The following is a 26,522-nucleotide window of genomic DNA, read 5'->3' on the forward strand; positions in this document are numbered from 1 at the left end:
CTTTCTAATCGACCTGGCCGGGGTATCCTGGAATGACATTGACCTCATACCATCAGTAGATGATGCCTGGCTATTATTTAAAAGTGCCTTCCTCACCATCTTAAATAAGCATACCCCTCTCAAAAAATGTAGAACTAGGAATAGATATAGTCCTTGGTTCACGCCAGACCCGTCTGCCCTTGACCAGCACAAAAACATCCTGTGGCATTCTGCATTAGCATCGAATAGCCCCCGTGATATGCACATTTCAGGGAAGTTAGGAACAAATATACACAGGCAGTTAGAAAAGCTAAGGCTGATGTTCTGAAAGAGCTGCAAAATCTGGACCCCTACAAATCAGCCGGGCTAGACAATTTGGACCCTCTCTTTCTAAAATAACCTGCTGAAATTGTTGCAACCCCTATTACTAGCCTGTTCAACCTCTCTTTCGTATCATCTGAGATTCCCAAAGATTGGAAAGCTGCTGCGGTCAACCCCCTCTTCAAAAGGGGATGACACTCTAGACCCAAACTGCTACAGACTTATCTCTATTCTACCCTGTCTTTCTAAGGTCTTCGAAAGCCAAGTTAACAAACAGATTACTGACCATTTCGAATCCCACCATACCTTCTCCGCTATGCAATCCGGTTTCAGAGCTGGTCATGGGTGCACCTCAGCCACGCTCAAGGTTCTAAACGACATCATAACCGCCATCGATAAGAGACATTACTGTGCAGCCGTATTCATCGACCTGGCCAAGGCTTTCGACTCAGTCAATCACAACATTCTTATTGGCAGACTCGACAGCCTTGGTTTCTCAAATGATTGCCTCGCCTGGTTTACCAACTACTTATCTGATAGAGTTCAGTGTGTCAAATCGGAGGGCCTATTGTCTGGACCTCTGACAGTCTATGGGTGTGCCACAGGGTTCAATTCTCGGGCCGAATCTCTTTTCTGTATACATCAATGATGTTGCTCTTGCTGCTGGTGATTCTCTGATCCACCTCTACGCAGACGACACCATTCTTTATACTTCTTGCACCTCCTTGGACACTGCGTTAACCAGACGAGCTTCAATGCCATACAACTTTCCTTCCGTGGCCTCCAATTGCTCTTAAATGCAAGTAAAACTAAATGCATGCTTTTCAATCGATCGCTGCCCGCACCTGCTCGCCCGTCCAGCATCACTACTCTGGACGGCTCTGACTTAGAATACGTGGACAACTATAAATACCTGGGTGTCTGGTTAGACTGTAAACTCTCCTTCCAGACTCACATTAAGCATCTCCAATCCAAAATTAAATCTAGAATCGGCTTCCTATATCGCAACAAAGCATCCTTCACTCATGCTGCCAAACATACCCTCGTAAAACTGACCATCCTAACGATCCTCGACTTCGGTGATGTCATCTATTAAATAGCTTCCAACACTCTACTCAACAAACTGGATGCAGTCTATTACAGTGCCATCCGTTTTGTCACCAAAGCCCCATACACTACCCACCATTGCGACCTGTAAGCTCTCGTTGGTTGGCCCTCGCTTTATATTCGTCGCCAAACCCACTGGCTACAGGTTATCTACAAGTCTCTGTTAGGTAAAGCCCCGCCTTATCTCAGCTCACTGGTCACCATAGCAGCACCCACTCGTAGCACACGCTCCAGCAGGTATATCTCAATGGTCACCCCCAAAGCTAATTCCTCCTTTGGTCGTCTTTCCTTCCAGTTCTCTGCTGCCCATGACTGGAACGAATTACAAAAATCTCTGAAGCTGGAGACTCACATCTCCCTCACTAGCTTTAAGCACCAGCTGTCAGAGCAGTTTACAGATCACTGCACCTGTACTTAGCCTATCTGTAAACAGCCCATCTATCTACCTACCTCATCCCCATACTGTTTTTTTTTTCCTTTGCACCCGTCTCTCTACCTGCACATTCATCTTCTGCCGATCTACCATTCCAGTGTTTAATTGCTATATTGTAATTACTTCGCCACCATGGCCTATTTAATTTCCTTAACTTACCTCATTTGCACTCTCTGTATATAGGCTTTGTTTTCTTTTGTTCTACTGTATTATTGACTATGTTTTGTTTATTCCATGTGTAACTCTGTTGTTGTATGTGTCGAATTGCTACGCTTTATCTTGGCCAGGTCGCAGTTGCAAATGAGAACTTGTTCTCAACTAGCCTACCTGGTTAAATAAAGGTGAAATAAAAATAAATAAAAATAAACATAAAATGGATCAGAAATACAGCTTAGACATTAACGTTGTAAATTACTATTGTAGCTGGAAACAGCAGATTTCTATGGAATACCTACATAGGCGTACAGAGGCCCATTATCAGAAACCATCACTCCTGTGTTCCAATGGCACGTTGTGTTAGCCTTTTAAAATGATAAACTTGATTTAGCTAATTGATCATTAGAAACCCCTTTTGCAATTATGTTAGCACAGGTGAAAACTGTTGTTCTAATTAAAGAAGCAATAAAACTGGCCTTCTTTAGACTAGTTGAGTATCTGGAGCATCAGCATTTGTGGGTTCAATTACAGGCTCAAAATGTTCAGAAACAAATAATTTCTTCTGAAACTCATCAGTCTTTTCTTGTTCTCAGAAATGAAGGCTATTCCATGCGAGAAATTGTCAAAAGACTTAAGATCTCGTACAATGCTGTGTACTACTCCCTTCACAGAACAGTGCAAACTGGTTCTAACCAGAATAGAAAGAGTGGGAGGCCCCGTTGCACAACTGAGCAAGAGGACAAGTACATTAGTGTCCAGTTTGAGAAACAGAAGCCTCACAAGTCCTCAACTGGCAGCTTCATTAAATAGTATCCGCAAAATACCCGTCTCAACGTCAACAGTGAAGAGGCGACTCTGGGATGCTTCACCATCTGGCAGTCCGACGGACTAAACTAGGTTTGGCGGATGCCAGGAGAACGCTACCTGCCCCAATGCATAGTGCCAACTGTAAAGTTTTGGTGGAGGAAGAATATTGGTCTGGGCTTGTTTTCCATGGTTCGTGATAGGCTTTTTAGTTCCAGTGAAGGGAAATCTTAACACTACAGCATACAATGACATTCTAAACAATTATGTGCTTCCAACCTTGTGGCAACAGTTTGGGGAAGGCCCTTTCCTGTTTCAGCATGACAATGCCCCTGCGCATAAAGTGAGCTCCATACAGAAATGGTTTGTCGATGTTCGGTGTGGAAGAACTTGACAGGCCTGCACAGAGACCTGACCTCAACTCCATCGAAGACCTTTGGGATGAATTGGAACACCGACTACGAGTCAGGCCTAATCGCCCAACATCAGTGCCCAACCTCACTATTGCATGTGGCTGAATGGAACCAAGTCCCTGCAGCAATGTTCCAGCATTTAGTGGAAAGCCTTCCCAGAAGATTGGAGGCTGTTATAGCAGCAAAAGGGGGACCAACTCCATATTAATGCCCATGATTGGAATGAGATGTTCGACGAGCAGGTGTCCACATACCTTTGGTCATGTAGTGCATCTCCTTTGCCTTAATCCTTCAAGGCAATAATGGGATCTGTAAATGATTACTGGTCTGTTAAATTCTCTGCTACCAATAAAAAAGCACACGTTAGAAAGATGAGAATGAATGAGAACATTTATTGAAAACTTTAGAGCAATCAAAAGGGAAAAAATATGAGTTAAGTCAGCAAAGCCACTGTTTAACAGAAGGAACACCTCTTTATCCCAGGCACAGTAAGGAACGTGTAGTGACAGCAAGGTTACTTATATTCTATAAAAGGTCATTTTTCAATAGACCAGATACTGTGCCAAGTTTGGATGTGTGTAAACACTTTGAAAACTGAATGGTCCCTCTGGCTATCATTCTTTACCCCTACCCCTCCTATGCCTTCTCTGCCTGGTACTGTTGGTGCAGCAATAAGACATCGGACTGGGACACCCTGTTCCAGCCCTCACTGTGTACGTGGTACAGGTTGACCTGTCCTCCACTGTAGGCGTCACGGTAAGTGGCCTGGTAGATGGCCCTGCAACCCAGATCACAGGCCTCCTCCACAGTCAGGTCCTTCTGCTTCAGACCGCTGTCCACGATGCCATACGCGTACATGGAGCCAGAGCCCACAGCAAACAGGTCCCCGCAGACACGGTTCCCCTCAGAGTCCACGTAGTAGAGGCCTGGAAGGCGTTAGAAGGTGAAATGTTAACCCTCTACTACTACATCGGTGCCCACAGGCAACAAAAAAACATTTTGCCCCTCACACCCCTCCATATATTTTTGTTTGTATTCCTACACATGACAATAATGTCTGTACTAGAGGTAGACCGATTAATTAGGGCCGATTTCAAGATTTCATAACAATCGGTAATCTGTATTTTTGGACACCCATTTGACGATTTTTTTTTTTACACCTTTATTTAACTAGGCAAGTCAGTTAAGAACACATTCTTATTTTCAATGACGGCCTAGGAACGGTGGGTTAACTGCCTTGTTCAGGGGCAGAACGACAGATTTTTAACTTGTCAGCTCGGGGATTCGTTTTTCGTTTTTAACCTTCCGGTTACTAGTCCAATGCTCTAACCACCTGCCTTACATTGCACTCCTCGAGGAGCCTGGATGGCATGCTGACTACCTGTTACGCGAGGGCAGCAAGAAGCCAAGGTAAGTTGCTACCTAGCATTAAACTTATCTTATAAAAAAACAATCAATCTTAACATAATCACTAGTTAACTACACATGGTTGATGATATTACTAGTTTATCTAGCGTGTCCTGCGTTGCATATAATCGATGCAGTGCCTGTTAATTTCTCATTGAATCACAGCCTTCTTCGACAAACGGGTGATGATTTAACAAGTGCATTTGCGAAAAAAGCACTATCGTTGCACCAATGTACCTAACCATAAACATCAATGCCTTTTTTAAAAATCAATACACAAGTATTATTTTTAAACCTGCATAATTAGTTAATATTGCCTGCTAACATGAATTTCTTATAACTAGGGGAAATTGTCACTTCTCTTGCGTTCCGTGCAAGCAGTCAGGGTACAGTGGGGCAAAAATGTATTTAGTCAGCCACCAATTGTGCAAGTTCTCCCACTTAAAAAGATGAGAGAGGCCTGTAATTTTCATCATAGGTACACTTCAACTATGACAGACAAAATGAGAAAAAAAATCCAGAAAATCACATTGTAGGATTTTTAATGAATTTATTTGCAAATTATGGTGGAAAATAAGTATTTGGTCACCTACAAACAAGCAAGATTTCTGGCTCTCACAGACCAGTAACTTCTTAAGAGGCTCCTCTGTCCTCCACTCGTTACCTGTATTAATGGCACCTGTTTGAACTTGTTATCAGTATAAAAGACACCTGTCCACAACCTCAAACAGTCAGACTCCAAACTCCACTATGGCCAAGACCAAAGAGCTGTCAAAGGACACCAGAAACACAATTGTAGACCTGCACCAGGCTGGGAAGACTGAATCTGCAATAGGTAAGCAGCTTGGTTTGAAGAAATCAACTGTGGGAGCAATTATTAGGAAATGGAAGACATACAAGACCACTGATAATCTCCCTCAATCTGGGGCTCCACGCAAGATCTGGTGGGGTCAAAATGATCACAAGAACGGTGAGCAAAAATCCCAGACACACACGGGGGGACCTAGTGAGTGACCTGCAGAGAGCTGGGACCAAAGTAACAAAGCCTACCATCAGTAACACACTACGCCGCCAGGGACTCAAATCCTGCAGTGCCAGACGTGTCCCCCTGCACTTCTTAGGGAGGATGTTCCCTCGGTGGGATCAAATCAGCTTTCAAATGTTATCATGTTCTGAGCAAGGAACTTAAACGTTAGCTTTTTTACATGGCACATATTGCACTTTTACTTTCTTCTCCAACACTTTGTTTTTGCATTATATAAAACAAATTGAACATGTTTCATTATTTATTTGAGACTAAATTGATTTGATCGATGTATTAAGGTAAAATAAAAGTGTAATTCCGTATTGTTGTAATTGTCATTATTACAAATAAATAAATAAATTTACAAAAAATATATACATATTTTCATTTGTTTTATTTTAAAATCGTCCGATTAATCGGCATCGGCTTTTTTTGGTCGTCCAAAAATCATAATCAGTCGACCTCTAGTCTGTACCCAATCCAATCAGGTGCAAAAGTTGGTACGATATAAATTGGGGGAGCGACCTTATTTTAGGAAGCAGAGCGACGTGAGCACAAGGTAAAATACATGCAAAGAATTAAATGTATGACGTGACAATAAAAAAATATGATTGTGTATGAACCCCTAAAGAAGCATATTTTGTTTTTATACATATTAAAAACCTATATACACTACCGGTCAAAAGTTTTAGAACACATATTCAAGGGTTTTTCTTTATTTTTACTATTTTCTATATTGTAGAATAATAATGACATCAAAACTATGAAATAGCAAAAAAAAAATATTTCACCTTTAACTAGGTAAGCCAATTGAGAACAAGTTCTCATTTACAACTGCGACCTGGCCAAGATAAAGCAAAGCAGTGCGACAAAAAAACACAACACAGAGTTACACATAGAATGAACAAAAGTACAGTCAATAACAATAGAGAAATCCATATACACAGTGTGTGCAAATGGAGTAAGGAGGTAAGGCAATAAATAGGCCATAGTAGCGAAGTAATTACAATTTATCAAATTAACACTGGAGTGATAGATGTGCAGATGATGATATGCAAGTAAAAATACTGGTGTGTTAAAGAGAAAAAAAGTCAATAGAAACAATATGGGGATGATGTAGGTAGTTGGTTGGATGGGCTATCTGTTAGCTGCTCAGATAACTGATGCTTAAAGTTAGTGAAGGAGATAAGTCTCCAACTTCAGTGATTTTTGCAATTCGTTCCAGTCATTGGCAGCATAGAACTGGAAGGAAAGGCGACCAAAAGAGGTGTTGGCTTTGGGGATGACTAGTGAGATATCTGCTGGAGCGCGTGCTACGGGTGGGTGTTGTTATGGTGACCAGTGAGCTGAGAAAAGGCGGGGCTTTACCTAGCAAAGACTTATAGATGACCTGGAGCCAGTAGGTCTGGCGACGAATATGTAGCGAGGACCAGCCGACGAGAGCATACAGGTCGCAGTGGTGGGTGATATATGGGGCTTGGGTGACAAAATGGATGGCACTGTGATAGACTGCAGTAGTGATGCTAGTCGGGTGGGCGGGTGCGGGTAGCGATCGGTTGAAGAGCATACATTTAGTTTTATTAGCGTTTAAGAGGAGTTGGAGGCCATGGAAGGAGAATTGTATGGCATTGAAGCTTGTTTGGAGGTTTGTTAACAGTATCCAAATAAGGGCAAGATGTATACAGAATGGTGTCGTCTGCATAGAGGTGGATCAAGGAATCACCAACAGCAAGAGCGACATCATTGATACATACAGAGAAGAGAGTCGGCCGATAATTGAACCCTGTGGTACCCCCATAAAGACTGCCAGAGGTCCAGACAACAGGCCCTCCGATTTGACACACTGAACTCTATCTGAGAAGTAGTTGGTGAACCAGGCGATGCAGTCATTTGAGAAACCAAGGCTGTTGAGTCTGCCGATAAGAATACGGTGATTGATAGAGTCGAAAGCCTTGGCCAGGTCTATGAAGACGGCTGCACAGTACTGTCTTTTATCGATGGCGGTTATGATATCGTTTAGAACCTTGAGCGTGGCTGAGGTGCACCCATGACCAGCTCAGAGACGAGATTGCACAGTGGAGACAGTACGGTGGGATTCGAAATGATCCATTTGTTAACTTGGCTTTCGAAGACTTTAGAAAAGGCAGGGCAGGATGGATATGGGTCTGTAACAGTTTCGGTCTAGAGTGTCACGCCCTTTGAAGAGGGGGATGACCGTGGCAGCTTTCCAATCTCTAGGAATCTCGGACGATACGAAAGAGAGGTTGAACAGACTAGTAATAGTAGCCAGCCTGGGAGCTGGGAAGAGATGCTCTTATTCTCCATGGACTTTACAGTGTTCCAGAACTTTTTGGAGTTAGAGTTACAGGATGCAAATTTATGTTTTAAAAAGCTAACCGTTGCATTCCTAACTGACTTGATGTATTGGTTCCTGGTTTCTACTTGGAATCATGTAGTAACCAAAAAAAGTGCTCAACAAATCAAAATATATTTTAGATTCTTCAGATAGCCATCCTTTGCCTTGACAGCTTTGCACACACTTTGCATTTTGGTTCCAACGACTGTGTGTGTTATATCACCGGCTGAGCGTCCATAAACGGTGGCAATTCAACATGTAGAATCACCAGGAAATGAAAAGACAATTTTTTAGACTTATTTAACTGTGCAAGTCAGTTAAGAACAAATTCTTATTTACAATGACGGCCTACCAAAGACCTCGTGCGAGGGTTAAAAATATAGGACAAAACACATCGCGACGAGAGAGACATGCGGCTGATGTTCTGTGGTCGTTATGGTGTGTCCCGTCTCTTATTGTAGTCTATACTGCACTCCTTAGTCACAACAACTTTAATATGCAGCGTGATAGGGAGGAAATGCACCTCTCCTTTTTAAGGGGAAGGATGTACCATACATTCATAACTCATGGGAAATATGACATTTAGGCTACTGCAATCTTTATGTGGCTCACATGTGCAATTCAAAGTTCAGATCCCTAGTTATCTAATTTTGCAGTCTAGGACAGCATGATCTGATAGAGACTAGGGCTGGTCCCCTGTGTGTAACAGAATGGATTATATGTTGTCCCTGTCCAGCTTACACATGTGTGTAAGGATGGGCTTTTGACCTTTGACTGTTTGAGTACTATGATTTTTTTTGTTGAGTACTCATCAAATGAAAAAAAAATGCTACTTTTAGAATGAGGGCCATACTAGAAAAAAAATGGCACATTTATCTATAGTGGTTCCTCCTTTAAAAGTTGCGAGTTTACACCGCGGGTCTTAGAGATACCCAGCATCACAGCTTCATTACTCCAGACCACCACAAGGGAGAGTTAGAGCACTCATTATGCATTTGGATCCCAAGGTTTTTATATGACCAATCATATTGAGTGGTTCCAATAATGAATTTGATGCGAGCCACCCGTCCCTGGTGGCTTTCTTCAACAAAGATGGCTGACAAAACATTACGGGGGAGCAGATGTAAGTAGTTATAATGTCAAAATGAGTCAAGCTAAAAATGTACAATTGAGAGGAATATGTTAGTTAATGTGCCAACAGTGTGCAACAATGTCTAATTTATAACCATTACAGATAACAAATCGTAATTGCATCATATATATATATATATATATATTTTCAGTCAATAAAAAAAAAAAAGTGCCATTTAAGATTAATTAATTGAAACTGTAATATCAACGGGTTATATTATATCTTCAATCTTCAAAAAAGGTAGTAACCTCAGCAGTGTGGCACTTGATTAGAAGCCTATGGCTGTGCAATGACATAGACTTGTTAATTTAGCAGACAAGATGCTCTTATTTCCCGAGCCGTTATCACAGTCAAAACACCTATTTTATGGTAAGAAAATATTATGTAATATAACAGAATAGAACAGAAGAGTGTGAAGTGATTGGCTTATTGCGTCGGGAACAGTTATTCTCAAAGAGTGATAATTTGGAATGAGGCGCAATTTGGCAAATTGAAAGACATTTTTCAGGGTTGCAAACTAAAAATCTGTCTTCTTTTCGATATACAGACATTCGATTTACTGTATTATGTTGGTCGTAGGAATTTTCTAAATGGATTAACAATTCTACACTGAATTATGGCCATGACATAGGTTTGGTGAGTAGGCCTAGGTTTAATGATTCTGATGAAAATATGCTCAGTCTTTATCAAACTAATGTTATTGCATATTGTCAGTGTGGAAACTGTCTATGTTGGGGGGGGTTAATAGCCTAGATCAGAGATGGGCCCCCAACTTTTGGCAAGGAATGTAGCTTGGGTATCCCATCAGATAGATACATTTTTTATAGGCCTTTATTTCTGTAGGCGCACACAGCACGTATGTGTAGAGGGAGCGGTCGGAACGCAATTGAGTGAGAGCCAGTGGAAAAGGAATTTAGCGAGCAGAACTTTGTGATGCTTGGCTTGGTTTATTTTTGTTTTGTCCTGCAAATAAACATGTAATATGGAACACTAGAGCCAAAACAAATTAACATAGTCTTCAAGAAAACATTTCATCACATAGTTTATGGTAATCTCTGATTTAACAGCGATAACACCGTACTAGTATAGCAGCAGGAAGTCGGGGTGCTGCAGCACCCCCCCGAAAAAATGTTGTCATGCGATTGTCATTCTAAATGTATACAGTAAGAACAAAACCTTGTCCTCAAACATTTACATCAAAAGGTGCAAAGTTATGGTCATAGACAAAACATCTACACCAAATAAAAAAAACTACATTGATCAAATAACATGGAAAACAACACTTTTTGTGCAGTATTCATTTACCGTCCTTACAAACCACTTAATGTAAATGTACATTACTGTATTGTACATAGGCTGGTCATCTAGTTTAGATACCTGCAGACTTTCCATTACCATGAAGAGAAATAATGCAGTTATTAAGTGGTTTGTGATGATGTGGCTCAGTTGGTAGAGCATGGTGCTTGCAACGCTAGGGTTGTGGGTTCAATTCCCATGGGGGACCAGTGCAAAAAAGTATGAGAATGTATGCACTCACTACTGTAAGTTGCTCTGGATAAGAACATCTACTAAAATGTTAAAAGGAATGAATGGACCATTTCAGTTTACACATAGAAATAAGTTGCATTTGCAAAGTATTTCAAGAAACTGGAAAACATATCAAAGTATTTTTATATATCACAAGTATTATCAGATTAACTGTTTTGTACAGGAAATGATCAGATTGAAGTTACAAATGCTGGTTAACACTCAAATTCAAATCAATTCCGTTATAAAAATGATCACAAACGTAGTGCACTGGGCCTTTACTAGTCCTATATTAGCGGAATGATAAAGACATCAGCGCAGGTTAAGAAAAGAAAAAATATTTCTGCAACACACCCCCCCACCAACAAATCCCAGCATCCCCACCCCCAAACTACTTACCGCGGATATGCGTACTATAAGCTCACTCCACAGCTTCAAATATCTTCACTCGGGTCGCTGAATTGCTAGCTTTTTGGCAACGCAACTGGCTAGCACGTGTTTGCAAAGCAGAGAATCACTAGTTCGAGCCCAGTAAGAGGCCAGGGACAGTGAAAGAAGCATTACTGCTAAACTAGCACATTGACACCAGTTATACAGCATCATATCACATCCATACCTGGTCCAGTCTTGTCCCAGCCACACACCATGGTTCCCATGCTGAGGCCCATGCCTTTGTACTGGTACACCATGTTGGCCAGTAGCTTGGAGGCGGCTGCCACAGAAATGCGTTCCTTGTTGCGGAGCTCGTAGACGCGGCACTGGCGGGCCAGCAGGCGCTCCCAGAAGCTGCAGTCAGCAGCCCCTCCAGCCATTGTGCCCAACAGGTAGGGGTTGATCTCTATCACCTTCTTCACTGTCTGGGAGGCGATGTAGGCGCCTGCTGTAGCCCTGGAGTCCACCGCCACGATCACACCATGCTGGAACTGTGGGGAAAAGGACATGGAGGCAGAAGTTAGACAATGGCTAGCCAAGGGGTAATAGCTAGGCCTATATAACCCTAGACTTGATTATTTCAGGTGTCATTGTTTAAAGTTATTTTCAGAATAACTAGCAACCCTTGGGGCGGCAGGGTCGCCTAGTGTTTAGAGCGTTGGACTAGTAACCGGAAGGTTGCAAGCTCAAACCCCCGAGCTGACAAGGTACAAATCTGTCATTCTGCCCCTGAACAGGCAGTTAACCCACTGTTCTGCGGCCATCATTGAAAATAAGAATTTGTTCTTAACTTACTTGCCTAGTTATTAAATAAAGGAAAATTTAAAAAAAAAATGTTAGCTAAGTTTAAACAAGAAGTAGCCTATATGACTAGCTAAAATGACCATTGGCATGAAGGAGTCATTTTTGCCTGCTTATGTGCTCGTTTCATGTGTTGTTTATATCTTCAGTTGCCTTAAGGACACTTACGCATGGTTATAGGTAACTGGTAATGTGATTGCGTACACAGTTGACCAGTAAGAGTTAGCACAGGTGAGATGCGCTTGTTATGGAATGCACATCACGTTGGTACGGCAAAGCTTTGTTTTGGAACTATGTATTTAATATTCTGCAAAAAAATGTACATTCAACCTTTATTTAACTAGGCAAGTCATATAAGAACAAATTCTTATTTACAATTACGGCCTACATCGGCCACCGCTGGGCCAATTGTGCGCCGCCTTATGGGACTCCCAATCACGGCCGGTTGTGATACAGCCTGGATGAATGGTCCATATAAATATCTAAATGGCTAGCCAACGGGGAATCCATTTGTAACGTTATGTGAGCGCGCGATTAATTGCTCTCAAACAATGGTTACTTGTTTGTTAGCTAGCATATCGTGCAAACGGCGAAGCGAGACATTTCCACTCCCTCATTCCTTCTGGTTTATGTACAGTAAACGAACTGAAATAAGCAGACCAGCCGCTAATGCTTTGGTGCCTAAAACCACCCATTAAGCAGACCGGAACTGATGTTTTCTTTTCCAATGGTAAACGGCCCGAGTGGGACATCTTCATTTATCAACCATATTTGGTAGCGAGTACACTTACTTTGAAGGCTAATGTGGTTGTGCCATGAAGGAATTGTATCTTTCTTTCTGACCCATCTCCGTCAGAGCAGGCGGTTCTCACAGCGAAAGAGAGGTTATCTCCCCCTACAGACTCCAAACCCAACTCTGTTTCATACAAACTACTGGTGAAGCCACGACACTTGCGACCATAGTTTGAAAAGTCTACTGACTCACTCTGCAACACATTAGCAAGAGCCATCTTTAAACTAAGAATGATGAAAATATCACTTCCGTTGTTATCAAAACAGTTTTGCCGGTAAAGGAAATGCGTCACAGATTTGCAGTTTTGCACCTCGTTCAGTTTTCTTCGAGATGGTCCTCCAATAGTTCATTATCGACTTCACAATATCGATTACAAAAGTTCACTATGGGCTTATGTAAACATTAGCTTACCTATGATAAAGAAATACCCTTAAAAATGTGATGGTTCACAATGATGCAGTGTTAGATGCATGTCGTTTTTATATTACTAAAGATCTCTGTCTGGACACAGTGAGATTTACCCATAGTCACTTCAATGGATTCCCCCCACCACCTCCCTTAGTATACTTAAACAATGAATGCCATCACAATTCTAATGTCATAATAATGTCATAAAAGCAGTGATGGTTTATGGGAATTATGCTGCTAAGGTCTAATTTTCTAAAGACAAGAAACTTGTCATTCCAAGAACTTCATTTCCAATTTTCACTATGAAGAGGAAAGGTGTGAGTGCAACATTCTTGTGGTGATACAGCTTTTTGATGTGTGGTTACTTCACAGACAAGATGGAGTCCATGCACATACAGTAAAATACAGAGAACTGCTAAAGCAAACAAAGATGTCAAAGACAAATATCAGGAAAGTTTCAGAGATTACCTGTCTGCTGCTGACTCTGTTGAGTCTTGGAAGTCTCAACCCTACTACCCCAAGGAACCATGGATGTCCTTTGATGAGCCGGCGTACCCAGCAGAGACGTCCTGGACTTACTTCCCTTGGCAGATAGCGCCTCCTTCACCCTACCGCCAGCGCTGAGCCTCCAGCATGCGGAGAGATATGGACAAGGGAGATGAGCCAACCCCAGAGGTGAGCTTCCTTGAGAACCTCTATGAGCCTTACCACAGATTTCCCATGTTTTCCTCTATGACAGGGCCCAGGGACAAGTGCCAAGCCTCCACCATGTGTTATGATATGGAGAAGGCCTGCTCATCCTCATGCAACCTGAGCCGACCCCAAGGGAAATCCTTCAGCTTTACCACAGACTCCCCATGTTTGTCTCATTGATGAGGGGGAAGGGGGCAGACACAAGTTTAGGACCAGGATGTGGCCCAACTTCTGCTCTGCAGTCCAGGGACATCTGAGGACCAGGTTGTGGCCCAACTTGATTTCTGCAGTCCAGGGACATCTGAGGACCAGGTTGATGCTTGTGGCCCAACTTTCTTTCTGCAGTCCAAGGACATCTTGCATTCATCAATGACTTCTCAGAAAAATTACTTATCAGAAATAAAATATTTTCTTAACTCTGTCACAGTTGTCTGAGACTGATAAAATCAAGTACTCTAAATCAAGTACTTCTAGCTAATCTAAGTCTAAAATGTGATTTCCTAGGTTACATATGGTGAATAATGTTGTTATTATACTTTCAAGTGGGTCCAAAAGGTTTTTAAAGTAAATTAAATCTTGACCTCTGATGTTTATAAAAATGATGAACATTAATGTAGTCTAACATTTCATTTCAGTAATACTCTAAAAGGCTGCAATTATTGGCTCATATACATTTCTTATTTTCTTTCTTCAGCTAAGATTCTCTCTCCTCACACTAGCCTTCTTCATTACCCTAACTACCGATCTCCTCACCCCTTTCCCCCTCTCTGTCCCTCCTCTGTCCTTACCTTCCCTCTTTCTCTCTCCTTCTCTCTGTAATACTCCGCTCTGAGCTCCTCTCTATCCGTGCAAGTTCACCCATGTGAGGTGACATGGTACACATCTACAAAGTTACCAGAGTTTACGTCTCTATGTGTGGCCATGTACGCAGCCTCCCTGGCCAGTGAGAGGAGTTCCTCCACCGCAACCCTCCATCCTGCACACAGTAGGCATAGGGTGAGCTAGAACCCACAGAGAACAGCTTTCCCTGCAGACATATTACAGGCTTGGGCCAGAGAGCACCTGCCTACCTCTACCTCCAGCAGACATTTCACTGTACTTGTGCACTTAACTTAAATAAACAATGTGAAACTTGAACAGTGCTGCCCACTCATGGCTGGTGAGAGGCACTGCCTCTTATTCTCTCTCTCTGCTTGAGAGATTGGTTCACTTGCAGCTGTCTTTGCCTGATCATCTGTTTCACTCCCCATCATTGATCTTTTCTCCTGACCCATCCACCTCTCTTCCATCACAGCCACACAGAGTGGCCACCACACACAGCTCAGTGCCCTTAACGGGTGCATCATGTGGGTTAGCAGCTTGGCAGCACCAGCTGTGGACAGTCTCCTGGCATAGCGAAGCTGGTAGAGCCAGAGTTCCTGAGTCAGAATCCTTCTCCAGAGGGCACAGTCGACAGACGTGATGGGGTTTGGTGCAATGTTTGGGTTGATTTGGCCGAACTGTATGGGGCTTTCACTGAGGTATCAATACAAAGATGCAGTGGGCTTCAACTGTAGCTCCACAACAAGTCACTGCTTGTTGTATCTCTGGTTCTCTTCCCAAAATGCAAGGAGGTGTTTTCCTGGTCTATTCGAAGTGAAGCTGAAAATGTTCATCTGGCAAGAAAAGAGTCCTTGAAACGATACAGATCCTGTAATGACATTGAAAAAATGGGTCCGTTAATATGTAAAATAACTTATTTATTGATGATTTATTTCCTCTCCAATGTCAATTATTGATTCTAATGTTTTTAGTATTTGAGAGTCAGTCAAGGTCTGTTTGTCTCTGAGAGTGGGGATGCACCGATATAAATGTAATAAAAAGTATAATTTTTACATAATAAATGATCCCTCAGTTGTACTGTCTTAACAAGTAGTGCGACATCAATAGCATTACGTTACCTCATTACCGGGATGCATTAAATATGGAGTAAACCACGTCAGTCATCAAAAACTGTGCCTGAACATGATACCTGTCTCATAAATCATATTGGTATGCTGATTGTACTTGTGTTGATATAGATTTATGAAATTAGATTGTGTCTGTAGTTCAGTCTATCTCCCTATTGTTGAGCCATAAACATGCACACCTGTGTTTAAAAAGTAGGCTGCACATTGGCCTGTGTACAGAGGCAGACTATTTGCCTGATGACTCATCCTGAATTTAAAATCGGTGGGTTAGTGCTATCCGGAATCCTTGGGAAATTCCCTTGCCTAAACCCTAAACTTTACCCTAACCCTTACCAAACCCCCTTACTTTAACCATTTTAAATTTCAACTTCAATGAGGTGACTTCCAGGGAATGACTGCCCCCTCATTGAAGCCATGAAGTTCAAGAATGACCGCGGTACTGCAGGCATTGTTTGCAGAAAACAGGATCCCCGTTATAGTGAATGGGAAAATGGCAATATTTGTGGTCAATCTTCATGTAAATAATTGTATATTTTTTAAGACAATCATGGTAGAAATAATTGCTTATATTACAGCAAATGTATGTCCTTGAACTGATTATTTTAAAATGGCACACAGAAGAAGTTATTAGGAAAATTTAGTTGCAGGCTAGATCAGTGCTGCCCTCTCTCATTGAGTAGCTGAAGTTGAAGGCCAACACTGTTCTTCAGGCTGCCATTAGCAACTAAATTATCCTTGTAACCTCTTCTGTGTGCGATTTTAAAGCAGCCAGTCCAAGGACATACATCTGGTCTAATTGAAACAATTATTGGCACCATGATTGACTTCGAAACATATATTTATTTACACGAAGAATGACCACGAAGATAAAAGTAAAAGTAAAAGCAGGAAGTGTACCTTTCAATCTGTGCTGTGATTTTTTTGAGTCAAGTCAACTGACATTATAAAAAATACATTCCATTGCATGAGCCCCATCAGTTCGCATAATTTGAATTCACTTTCTACATTACCATGGCAATCCAGCATTAGTTGATAGAAAATTGATTGTATTGTTGCATCACAATGCCAGGCAGACATTGTGAGTTTGCCCATGAGTGTACCAGTCAAATTGCCAGGGTTAGAGCTTCCAAGCCCATTCTTTTCATTTTTATTTCTATGATTAATTCTATAAATATGCAAATGTTTCTCTCTGCCCAGGTGTTCTCTGCAAAAGTAAAAGTCAGGTAGCCTACCTGGCACTGCATATACTACAATAGACTTGCAGAACAGGTGGCACCATATAACTCCACCTGTCTCACTGAACTGATGAGTAGAGACAAGGCTACAGACAGCTGCATTTGGACAAAAAAAATATCACATTATTTTAAGTTCAATGAATTCTAACCCCGAATTGATTGTGAATTTAATAACATTCGATTCAGTCCTGGAACAAATTCGGGAAGACAGAATGTCAAGAATTGCATGAAGTGCACTCTTGAAAATGAACATTTTTAAAAGTTGTAACCCTTGTGGATATGCTATCACTGTTGTAATTTTGTTCTTGCTGGTAAGAAATACAAATGATTGACTTGAAGAATGCAAACAATTTCTGGATAGTCTATTTAAATTAGTTGCAAACATGTGTAAATATTTGGCTAGTGTGTATTACAGCTATTCCTATCATAATGCTTACAGGCTACCTCCACACACCACTTTATTTTCCTCACAACTTACAGTATATCCACAAATGTCACATTAAGCTCCTGATTATTAAGTGTCACTCATTTAAAATATGATATTTGTTCAACATATGATGTTTAATATGAAGATACCATACTAGGCCCACTATGCTTCTGGCACTGTTCATCAATTTAAATCTGAATGCATATACGTCTTACCAGTGTTAAAAATTCTAACAAAATAGATTATATTCCAGCCACACACTGCTAGTCACCAGTGCCAGAGGCATCTCAGAATGAATCTTACAAACAAGTTATACTAAGTGAGGAAAAGTCCTGAGGCTTTACTCATTATTTCTCTTGATTTGATAAAGGATCATACCCATGTATTATAGTTTGTTATGACAGACCATTCAAGGAGAGGCCTTCTGAACACCAAGCGAGCATATGATGGACATATTTCCCAGTCACTATGTGAGTCTTCATCCCACACCACGTCTACGTCCTCACCCCCAGCTGGAGAGAGTACAGTGCTACATGATGATTCCATACAGTTTGACTAGGCCCCAGACATGACAGATGGCTCAGTGGTCCGAGTTAGGTACCAGTGCTCCAGGGCCTATGAGGTGGAAGTGGAGGTGGTGGTCTCCACACAAACCAAGATAGGAGTCCGGGTCTTCAAGAGGAGATGGAACACATTCAGAAGCTCACATTCCCTCCAGACATGGCCTACAGAGAGGACTTCTTCATCAGGCACACATTGGACATCCGTAATGTGATGGTTTGAGGAGCCTGGTTGGACCACCTTGACCAAGGCAATAGAGACAAAGGCAATGGGACCAACAACACATACCATAGGGCCCTGGTGAGGTCATTCAAGGTGCTCCAGGCAGTACCGCCCTCTAAGAGTCCAGCCAGACTTACCCTGGGTGTCCCTCGTGGATGGCTGATCTGAGGTGGCAGCTGACCAGAGGCAGAGTCCGCCATTGCCCACATGAGTCCGGTCATGTCTAAATCAACCAATCATGTTTTTGTATATGTGTGTTTCAATTAAACTCACCTGGCTGTCACTTGTACTTTGAACAGTTTAAGGTTCCCATGTGTTATGAATTTCCTACCAGAGGCTCTCAGCACACCATCTCACAGCCCACTCTCAGGGACACAAACTCTGCAACTTTCTAACTCCTGCAGTAGGCTCCCCACCCCCTCTGGAGCAAAGCAGGCTAGGCTAAAGGTCGTAAACTGGCCCTTCACACCTCTGGTCCTAACCAAACCGATTGTTTGCTAGGAGGTCATGGTTGCCAGGGGTCTTATCACACAGTGGGATCAGCCAATCAAAGGCAGTTATCTTTCTCCTTCAAGCAGTCACAGAGAGAGCAGCAAGCTCATCACTATCCTGCACAACAACAGCTGGACTGGTATCTCTGAACTTGTGCGTGCACAAAGTGATTTGTGTGCCATTTGCATATTGTTCTTCGTAGTTTGTTCTTACTATTGTTGTATGCTGCCTTTGTTTATAGCTGTGTTGGAATATGTGCCGGTAGTATGTACATTTTCATACAGTCCTTCCCTTGTTAAAAAAACTGTATATAGTGCATTCATTACCTGTTTCTCCTGTTTCAGAACCACTACCATGCCACTACCTTTCCATGTTCATTTATCAGTGTGTGTGTCAATAAAGTATCTGTGTGTGTAACTCTGAGGTTGCCTTATTCCCCTCTTACCGGAGAAGGTTCTAGTGGGTCACAGATCAACCCAAACAGAGAGATGCTCTCTTTCACCATGAATTGAGACAAGAAAAAAGCACTGACATATTATTTGGTTAAACATGGTGTCCTCAGACCTTATAGTTGTAGTGTATACTAATGTTTTGATTTTACTGTCATTGATTTGTGGACACTGTAGATATGTTTACATTCCCAATGGTAAAGGGAAAAGGGGATACCTAGTCTATTGTATAACTGAATGCATTCAACTGAAATGTGTCTTCTATATTTAACCCAACCCCTCCGAATCAGAGAGGTGCGTGGGGCTGTCTTAATCGACATCCACGTCATCGGTACCCTGGTTAACACTGGAGAGAGTTTTGAAGTGATTTACAAGATCCACCCTTTCATCAACATAGATCTTGAGAGAACCCGCCTCCTCACTGTGGAGCAGCCCAGGTTGTCAAGGCTGTGGGTAACTGGTGAAAGGAGTCAGGCGCAGGAGAGCTGAGATGCATGGACAAGGTATTTCATTCAAGAAAACACCAGTACAAACACAATACTATGGAGCTGGAAGAATACCGGTACCACAAATTAAACGGGCGTAACAATAAAACCCGGCAACAATAATACCAGCCGTCAGATACAGCCTAACAATAAAAAAAACACGCACACAAACATGGGGGAAACCAGAGGGTTAAATAATGAACATGTAATGGGGGGAATTGAAACCAGGTGTGTAGAAAACAAAGACAAAACAAATGGAAACTGAAAAGTGGATCGGTGATGGCTAGAAGGCCGGTGATGTCGACCGCCGAACGCCGCCCGAACAAGGAGAGGGACCGACTTCGGCGAAAGTCGTGACACAGGTTTGGATCTGACTTCACTTTAAATTGTATAATTTATTTACATTTATGACAAACTTCCTTACATTGTCATGGCAGCTGATCATTTGGATAATCTTGTGGACAACAAGCTCTCTGCTTGTGTAATGACAATGTCACCTAGAATGACTCACAACAACATGAATAGTTATAACCGGTATAATGCCAAATTAATTATACAGTTTTGTGGCCTCTTACACAGTGGGTTCATTTAAAGTTCAACTAAAAAAGTCCATGAACTAGCACTTTGAAAATGATAGCATCTGCCATCCAAAGTTTCTGACTCCAATTAACCTCCTTAGGTCAGTTACAGTAGGCTAAGATCTGTGTCTCTTTTCAAGGCTGACACCTCGTTTCACTTACATTTTTGATTTCACTTAACAGATCAGTTTTCACACAGTTAAAAATAGAAAAAAGCCTTTCATAAACTAACACTCATTTGACCCTTTCTCCCCTTACTAGCTCTTATTTTGCTGATAGCTACTTTCTTTAGGAGACATTTACTTACTATGACTGTGATATGTGGTTGTCCCACCTAGCTAACTTAAGGTGAATGGACTAATTGTAAATCAAATCATAATTAATTGGTCGCATACACATATTTAGCAGATGTTATTGAGGGTGTAGCGAAATGCGTGTAAAAACAATTACACACAAAAAAATGGATACTGCAAAGTTGCTAGAAGCAGAGCTGTCATGTCTGTCAGAGTCATCTTCTTTACCAATCACTCTGGATAAGAGCATCTGCTAAATGACTAAAATGTACACATTGAAATGTACTTTATTGTCTACATGCTTTAAAAAACGCTTTGAAAGATCAGCAAAAAAAACATATGTAGAAGATGATACCAGTGGGTGGGTGTGTTTTATGGACGCTTAAGGATGGATGCATAATCTAAGATCTAATCAAGATGTAATCACAGTTTACAATGACACAAATCCATTCAATCTCCTCCCTGAGGCAGCCATGGAACAGTGACAGTGACACAGGAAATGGAATGTGAAAGATCTCATTAATCTCCTTTTCCCCAGGGTAACAGTGTCTATGTGGGTCTATCTGGTGCAGTGGTGTGACAAGAAGATCCTCCATCACGTTGATCAGAACAGTGAATATGACACTCCTCTGATGCAGCTCACTAACCAGGCGAGGCATAGCATGACAGCTTGTTGTGGATTCACCAGATAGGATGTCACTGTGTATTTGTCAGAGTTTTGCTCTCACCTGATACTTGTGATGCTATGCTAGGCTGTGAATGTGATGAAGCTGTCCTTGTGCGATAGGTCGTGGTATGATTGGATATCAACGTGCATTATGGGAGATGTACATTATGTCTTATGATTTAATAAAGGACATGTCATCATGTCTGCTGTTTAGGAGAGATCCTAATTCAGGTGTGTGTGGTGTCTGGGGGGAGATCAGGCATTCAGAGCCCACACATCTCTGACTCTCTGGACATGAATCTGACTAGACTTCTCCATACAAGGCTCTAAGGTACCATACAATTGAATTGAATACACTTTATTAATCCCACAAGGGACACTACAGCAACAACATACAGGATGTATGTGCTCCTAACCAACTATGCTATTTTGTTTGTTTTTTTGCATTGTTGTACCTTATTTTTGAACTTATTTTGTACATAATGTTGCTGCTACTGTCTCTTATGACCGAAAATACTTCTGGACATCAGAACAGCGATTACTCACCACGAACTGGAAGAAGCTTTTTCCTTTAACAAGTCTGACGAGAAGGATATACTGCTTCCCGGGAACAGGCCCAGATCCCCGTAATTTATGTGAAGAAAAGACGGAGGAAAAGAGGACGCAGGTTGGGCTGCCTTCTGAGAATCCGTAGGTGAGCGAGTAAACTCCCACTGCCATCTGTTCTACTTGCTAACATGCAATCATTGGAAAATAAAATTGATGACCTACGATTACCATTACCCTACCAACGGGACATTAACTGTAATATCTTATGTTTCACCGAGTCGTGGCTGAACGACAACAATGATAATACAGCGCTGGCGGGATTTTCCATGCACCGGCAGAACAGAGAAGAAGCTACGTCTGGTAAGATGAGGGCTGGGTGTGTGTGTCTTTTTGTCAATAACAGCTGGTGCGTGATGTCTAATATTAAAGAAGTCTCGAGGTATTGCTCGCATGAGGTAGAGTACTTTATGATAAGCTGTAGACCACACTATCTACCAAGAGAGTTCTCATCTAAATTATTCGTAGCCGTCTATTTACCACCACAGACCGATGCTGGCACTAAGACCGCACTCAACCAACTCTATAAGGCCATAAGTAAACAAGAAAATGCTCATCCAGAAGAGGCGCTCCTAGTGGCCGGGGACTTTAATGCAGGCAAACTTAAATCAGTTTTACCACATTTTTACCAGCATGTCACTTGTGCAAACAGAGGGAAAAAAATATTGATACCACCTTTACTCCACACTCAGAGACTCTAGACCACCTTTACTCCCCCGCCCTCCATTTGGCAAATCTCACCATAATTTTATCCTCCTGATTCCTGCTTACAAGCAAAAACTGAAGCAGGAAGTACCAGTGACACGCTCAATACGGAAGTGGTCAGATGACTCGGATGCCATGCTACAGGACTGTTTTGCAAACACAGACTGGAATATGTTCTGGGATTCATCCAATGGCATTGAGGAGTATACCACCTCAGTCATCGGCTTCTTCAATAAGTGCATCGACGACGTCATCACCACAGTGACCATACATACATATCCCAACCAGAATCCAAGGATTACAGGCAACATCCGCATCGAGCTAAACGCTAGATCTTCCACATTCAAGGCGTGGGACACTAATCTGGATGCTTATAAGAAATCCTGCTATGCCCTCCGACGAACCATCAAACAAGCAAAGCGTAAATACAGGATTAAGATTGAATCCTACTACACCGGCTCTGATGCTCGTCGGATGTGACAGGGCTTGAACTATTACAGACTACAAAGGGAAACCCAAACGCGAGTTGCCCACTGATGCGAGCCTACCAGACGAGCTAAATGCCTTTTATGTTCGCTTCGAGGTAAGCAAAACTGAAGCATGCATGAGAGCACCAGCTGTTCTGGATGACTGGGTGATAACTCTCTCGATAGCTGATGTGAAGACACTTGCCAGTTGGTCCGCTCATGCTTTGAGTACACGTTCTGGTAATCCATCTGGCCCCGCGACTTTGTGAATGTTGACCTGTTTAAATCAAATCAAATCAAATTTATTTGATTTGATTTAAACAGGTCAACGTTCACAAAGCCGCTGGCAAGTGTCTTCACTGACATTTTCAACCTCTACCTGACTGAGTCTGTAATACCTAAATGTTTCAAGAAGACCACCATAGTCCCTGTGCCCAAGGAGTGAAGGTAACCTGCGTCGGTAGCCATGAAGTGCTTTGAAAGGCTGGCCATGGCTCACATCAACAACATCCACCCAGATACGCTAGACCCACTCCAATTTGCATACCACCCCAACAGATCCACAGATGATGCAATCTCTTTTGCACTCCACACTGCCCTTTCCCACCTGGACAAAAGGAACACCTACGTGAGAATGCTGTTCATTGACTACAGCTCAGCGTTCAGCACCATAGTGCCCTCAAAGCTCATCACTAAGCTAAGGACCCTGGGACTAAACATCTCCCTCTGCAACTGGATCCTGGACTTCCTGGCGGGCCACCCCCAGGTGGTAAGGGTAGGTAACAACACATCTGCCAGCTTGATCCTCAACACGAGGGCCCCTCAGGGGTGCGTGCTCACTCCCCTTCTGTGCTCCCTGTTCACCCATGACTGCATGGCCAGGCACGACTCAAACACCATCACTAAGTTTGCCGACGACACAACAGTGGTAGGCCTGATCACTGACAATGATGAGACAGCCTATAGGGAGGAGGTCAGAGACCTGGTTATGTGGTGCCAGGATAACAACCTCTCCCTCAATGTGATCAAGACAAAGGAGACTTTTGTGGACTACACGAAAAGGAGGACTGAGCACGCCCCCATTTTAATCGACGGGGCTGTAGTTGAGCAGGTTGAGAGCATCAAGATCCTTAGTGTCCACATCACCAATGAACTATCATGGTCCAAACACACCAAGACAGTCGTGAAGAGGGCACGACAAAGCCTATTCCCCCTCAGGAGACTGAAGAGATTTGGCACGGGTCCTCAGATCCTCAAAAGTTTCTACAGCTGCAACATCGAGACCATCCTGACTGGTTGCATCACTGCCTGGTACTGCAACTGCTCGGCCTCCAACCACAAGGCACTACAGAGGATAGTGAGTACAGCCCAGTACATCACTGGGACCAAATTTCCTGCCATCCAGTACCTCTATACCAGGCGGTGTCAGAGGAAGGCCCTAAAAATTGTCAAAGACTCCAGCCACCCTAGACATAGACTGTTCTCTCTGCTACCGCACGGCAAGCAGTGCCGGAATGCCAAGTCTAGGTCCAAAAGGCTTCTTAACAGCTTGTACCCCCAAGCCACTCTCTAACCTGAACAGCTAATCAAATGGCTACCCAGACTATTTGCATTGTCGTCGTCCCCTGTTGTATTCAGCGCATGTGACAATAAAATGTGATTTGATTTAACCTAGCAAGATCACTTCACCACAGGTATATTCCCTATAGGTTGCCCATTTCATGCAGGTGCCTTACTCAAACCTACATAACCTGCAGGTAGTTTGACTGCATCTCCAATTTTTGGGGTTTCATGTACAGTATCTACACCATACAGTTACTGCTGCCACTTATAATGAATTAGGCTGAGGTTACGAAAACAGAGTTTTCACCCCGCCACACCCCTTTGGATACTTTCTCTAATCTAAGGATCCAAATCACGTTCTGTGTTATTTACACACATTCACGTTTCTCTCTTTACTCACCATCTTCTGAACCCTCAACCAATTTCATTGATATGATGCGATTTGAAAGAACCTTCCAAAAATATATATGAAGGCTTCAACCTTCTCTGTCTGTTGTAACGGATAACGTAGCACACACAAAAAAATGAAGTCTACACATTGCATTGGGGCAAAAAAAAGTGTGTTTTGTGTGATGATGTCATCTTTATAGTTATGCTGTCATATAGCCAAGAGTCTGCCTCCTGTTTAAGCCAATGTTGCAATGATATTGAAAAAAGAACATTCAATCGCTATTGTTTGCCTATCCGTGTCTTGCTTGTTTGTTATGCTGTGTAGGCTACATACTGTATAGCTTGCCTAAATAGCTGTATGTAACTCCCCTCCTGAACAAATGACATGAAATTGCTAGACCACCTGTTTGTGTTGTGCTTAGGTTTGCAATAGCCTACTGTCTCAACAGACAAATAATTAAGTTATTTGAGCTAGACGTCCTCCTGTTTTGGCCACCACCACTTTTTTTACCTTTATTTAACTAGGCAAGTCAGTTACAAACAAATTCTTATTTTCAATGACGGCCTAGGAACAGCGGGTTAACTGCCTGTTCAGGAGCAGAACGACAGATTTGTCAGCTCAGGGATTTGAACTTGCAACCTTTACGGTTACTAGTCCAACTCTCTAACCACTAGGCTACTAGGCAGGTAAGGACTGCACAACAGTCACCTGCTGTTATTGCTACTAATGGCACGTCTATCCTCAGCTGTATGTGTGACCCCTGACCCATGAATGACCTTTTTATGACCTCTGTGTATTTCAGGGTCATATTTACAGTCTGATTGGTGCACTGGGAGACAACCATTAAGGCCTCATGCATTTGGGCTACAAACACACACATGGAATTGACAAAGACTGACATGGGGTATGGTTACTACTCCAATGTTGGGGCACAGACCACTATTGACCAAGGGATGGTATTGGAACAACAGGTGAGTTTATAGAGAGAAATTAGGGATTTTAGTTATACTGTGTTTGATGAGTATAACGTTAACCACACATTTCTTCTCATTCCTAGCAATCTATAACTCAGCACATTCGTATAAGCAACGAGGACCATCTGAACAGCCTGACTCATGAGACAGGTGACGCCTTTCAGTTTCTCGAACTTCAAGCTGACAGCGGAGACGTTGAATCACAGGTATATCAAAAGACTTATACATAATTTAGCTTTAGTTCTAGACTACAGTAGCTAGAAATGTCTTCTACGTCAAGTTAGGAAAGATCCAAGGGAATACATTTGGAAATGACATAACTCTTCCTTTATGCAGAAACATCTAGCAAAGCTTCTGTTCTGGGGTGAAACGGGTGTCTCTAAGGATGGGAAGGAATGCAGTTAAGTGGTACGCTAAGAGTGCCATGGAGCTGGAGGATTCTTCAACCATTTATGACTACTCTATCTTATTACTTTAGGTAAGCATCATGTCCTATGCAAGTAGGGGACTTCAAATGGAAAGAACCCAAACCACTCAGAGAAGAATGAGGTAGGACCCCAGCTCATTTTAAAAATCTACTTGAGTTTTAATTTGAAAACCTTTGACAGATTTATGAAAGGTCTAATAATCAGTGTGTTTCCTGTACTCCCTGTACTCCTCCCTGTATGGCCA

The 26,522-nt window shown here is 42.3% G+C and overlaps 1 protein-coding gene and 1 pseudogene across 1 annotated transcript; both read right to left on the reverse strand.

Annotated features, from left to right (window-relative positions):
• Window positions 1–3,585: 3,585 nt before the first annotated feature.
• LOC112248926 (proteasome subunit beta type-5) lies at window positions 3,586–12,955 on the reverse strand. Its single transcript, XM_024418388.2, has 3 exons — window positions 12,684–12,955; window positions 11,276–11,582; window positions 3,586–4,139 (listed from the first exon to the last, which is right to left on the reverse strand). The coding sequence occupies exons 1-3, from the start codon at window positions 12,900–12,902 to the stop codon at window positions 3,850–3,852; spliced, it is 816 nt and encodes a 271-aa protein (XP_024274156.1). The 5' UTR covers window positions 12,903–12,955; the 3' UTR covers window positions 3,586–3,849.
• Window positions 12,956–14,589: 1,634 nt separating this feature from the next.
• On the reverse strand, window positions 14,590–18,380 carry LOC112260377 (annotated as a pseudogene).
• Window positions 18,381–26,522: the final 8,142 nt, after the last annotated feature.

This window comes from Oncorhynchus tshawytscha, linkage group LG01 (genome assembly GCF_018296145.1).
Source record: "Oncorhynchus tshawytscha isolate Ot180627B linkage group LG01, Otsh_v2.0, whole genome shotgun sequence".
Lineage (NCBI taxonomy): Eukaryota > Metazoa > Chordata > Actinopteri > Salmoniformes > Salmonidae > Oncorhynchus > Oncorhynchus tshawytscha.

Bases quoted from the DNA above. Each gene is read 5' to 3' on its own strand.
- LOC112248926 (XM_024418388.2), bottom strand. From the start codon at position 12,902: ATGGCTCTTGCTAATGTGTTGCAGAGTGAGTCAGTAGACTTTTCAAAC. The intron at 11,583-12,683 runs GTAAGTGTACTC...TTTTCCCCACAG, and splicing joins CAACCACATTAGCCTTCAAA to TTCCAGCATGGTGTGATCGT. The intron at 4,140-11,275 runs GTATGGATGTGA...AACGCCTTCCAG, and splicing joins CTGGGACAAGACTGGACCAG to GCCTCTACTACGTGGACTCT.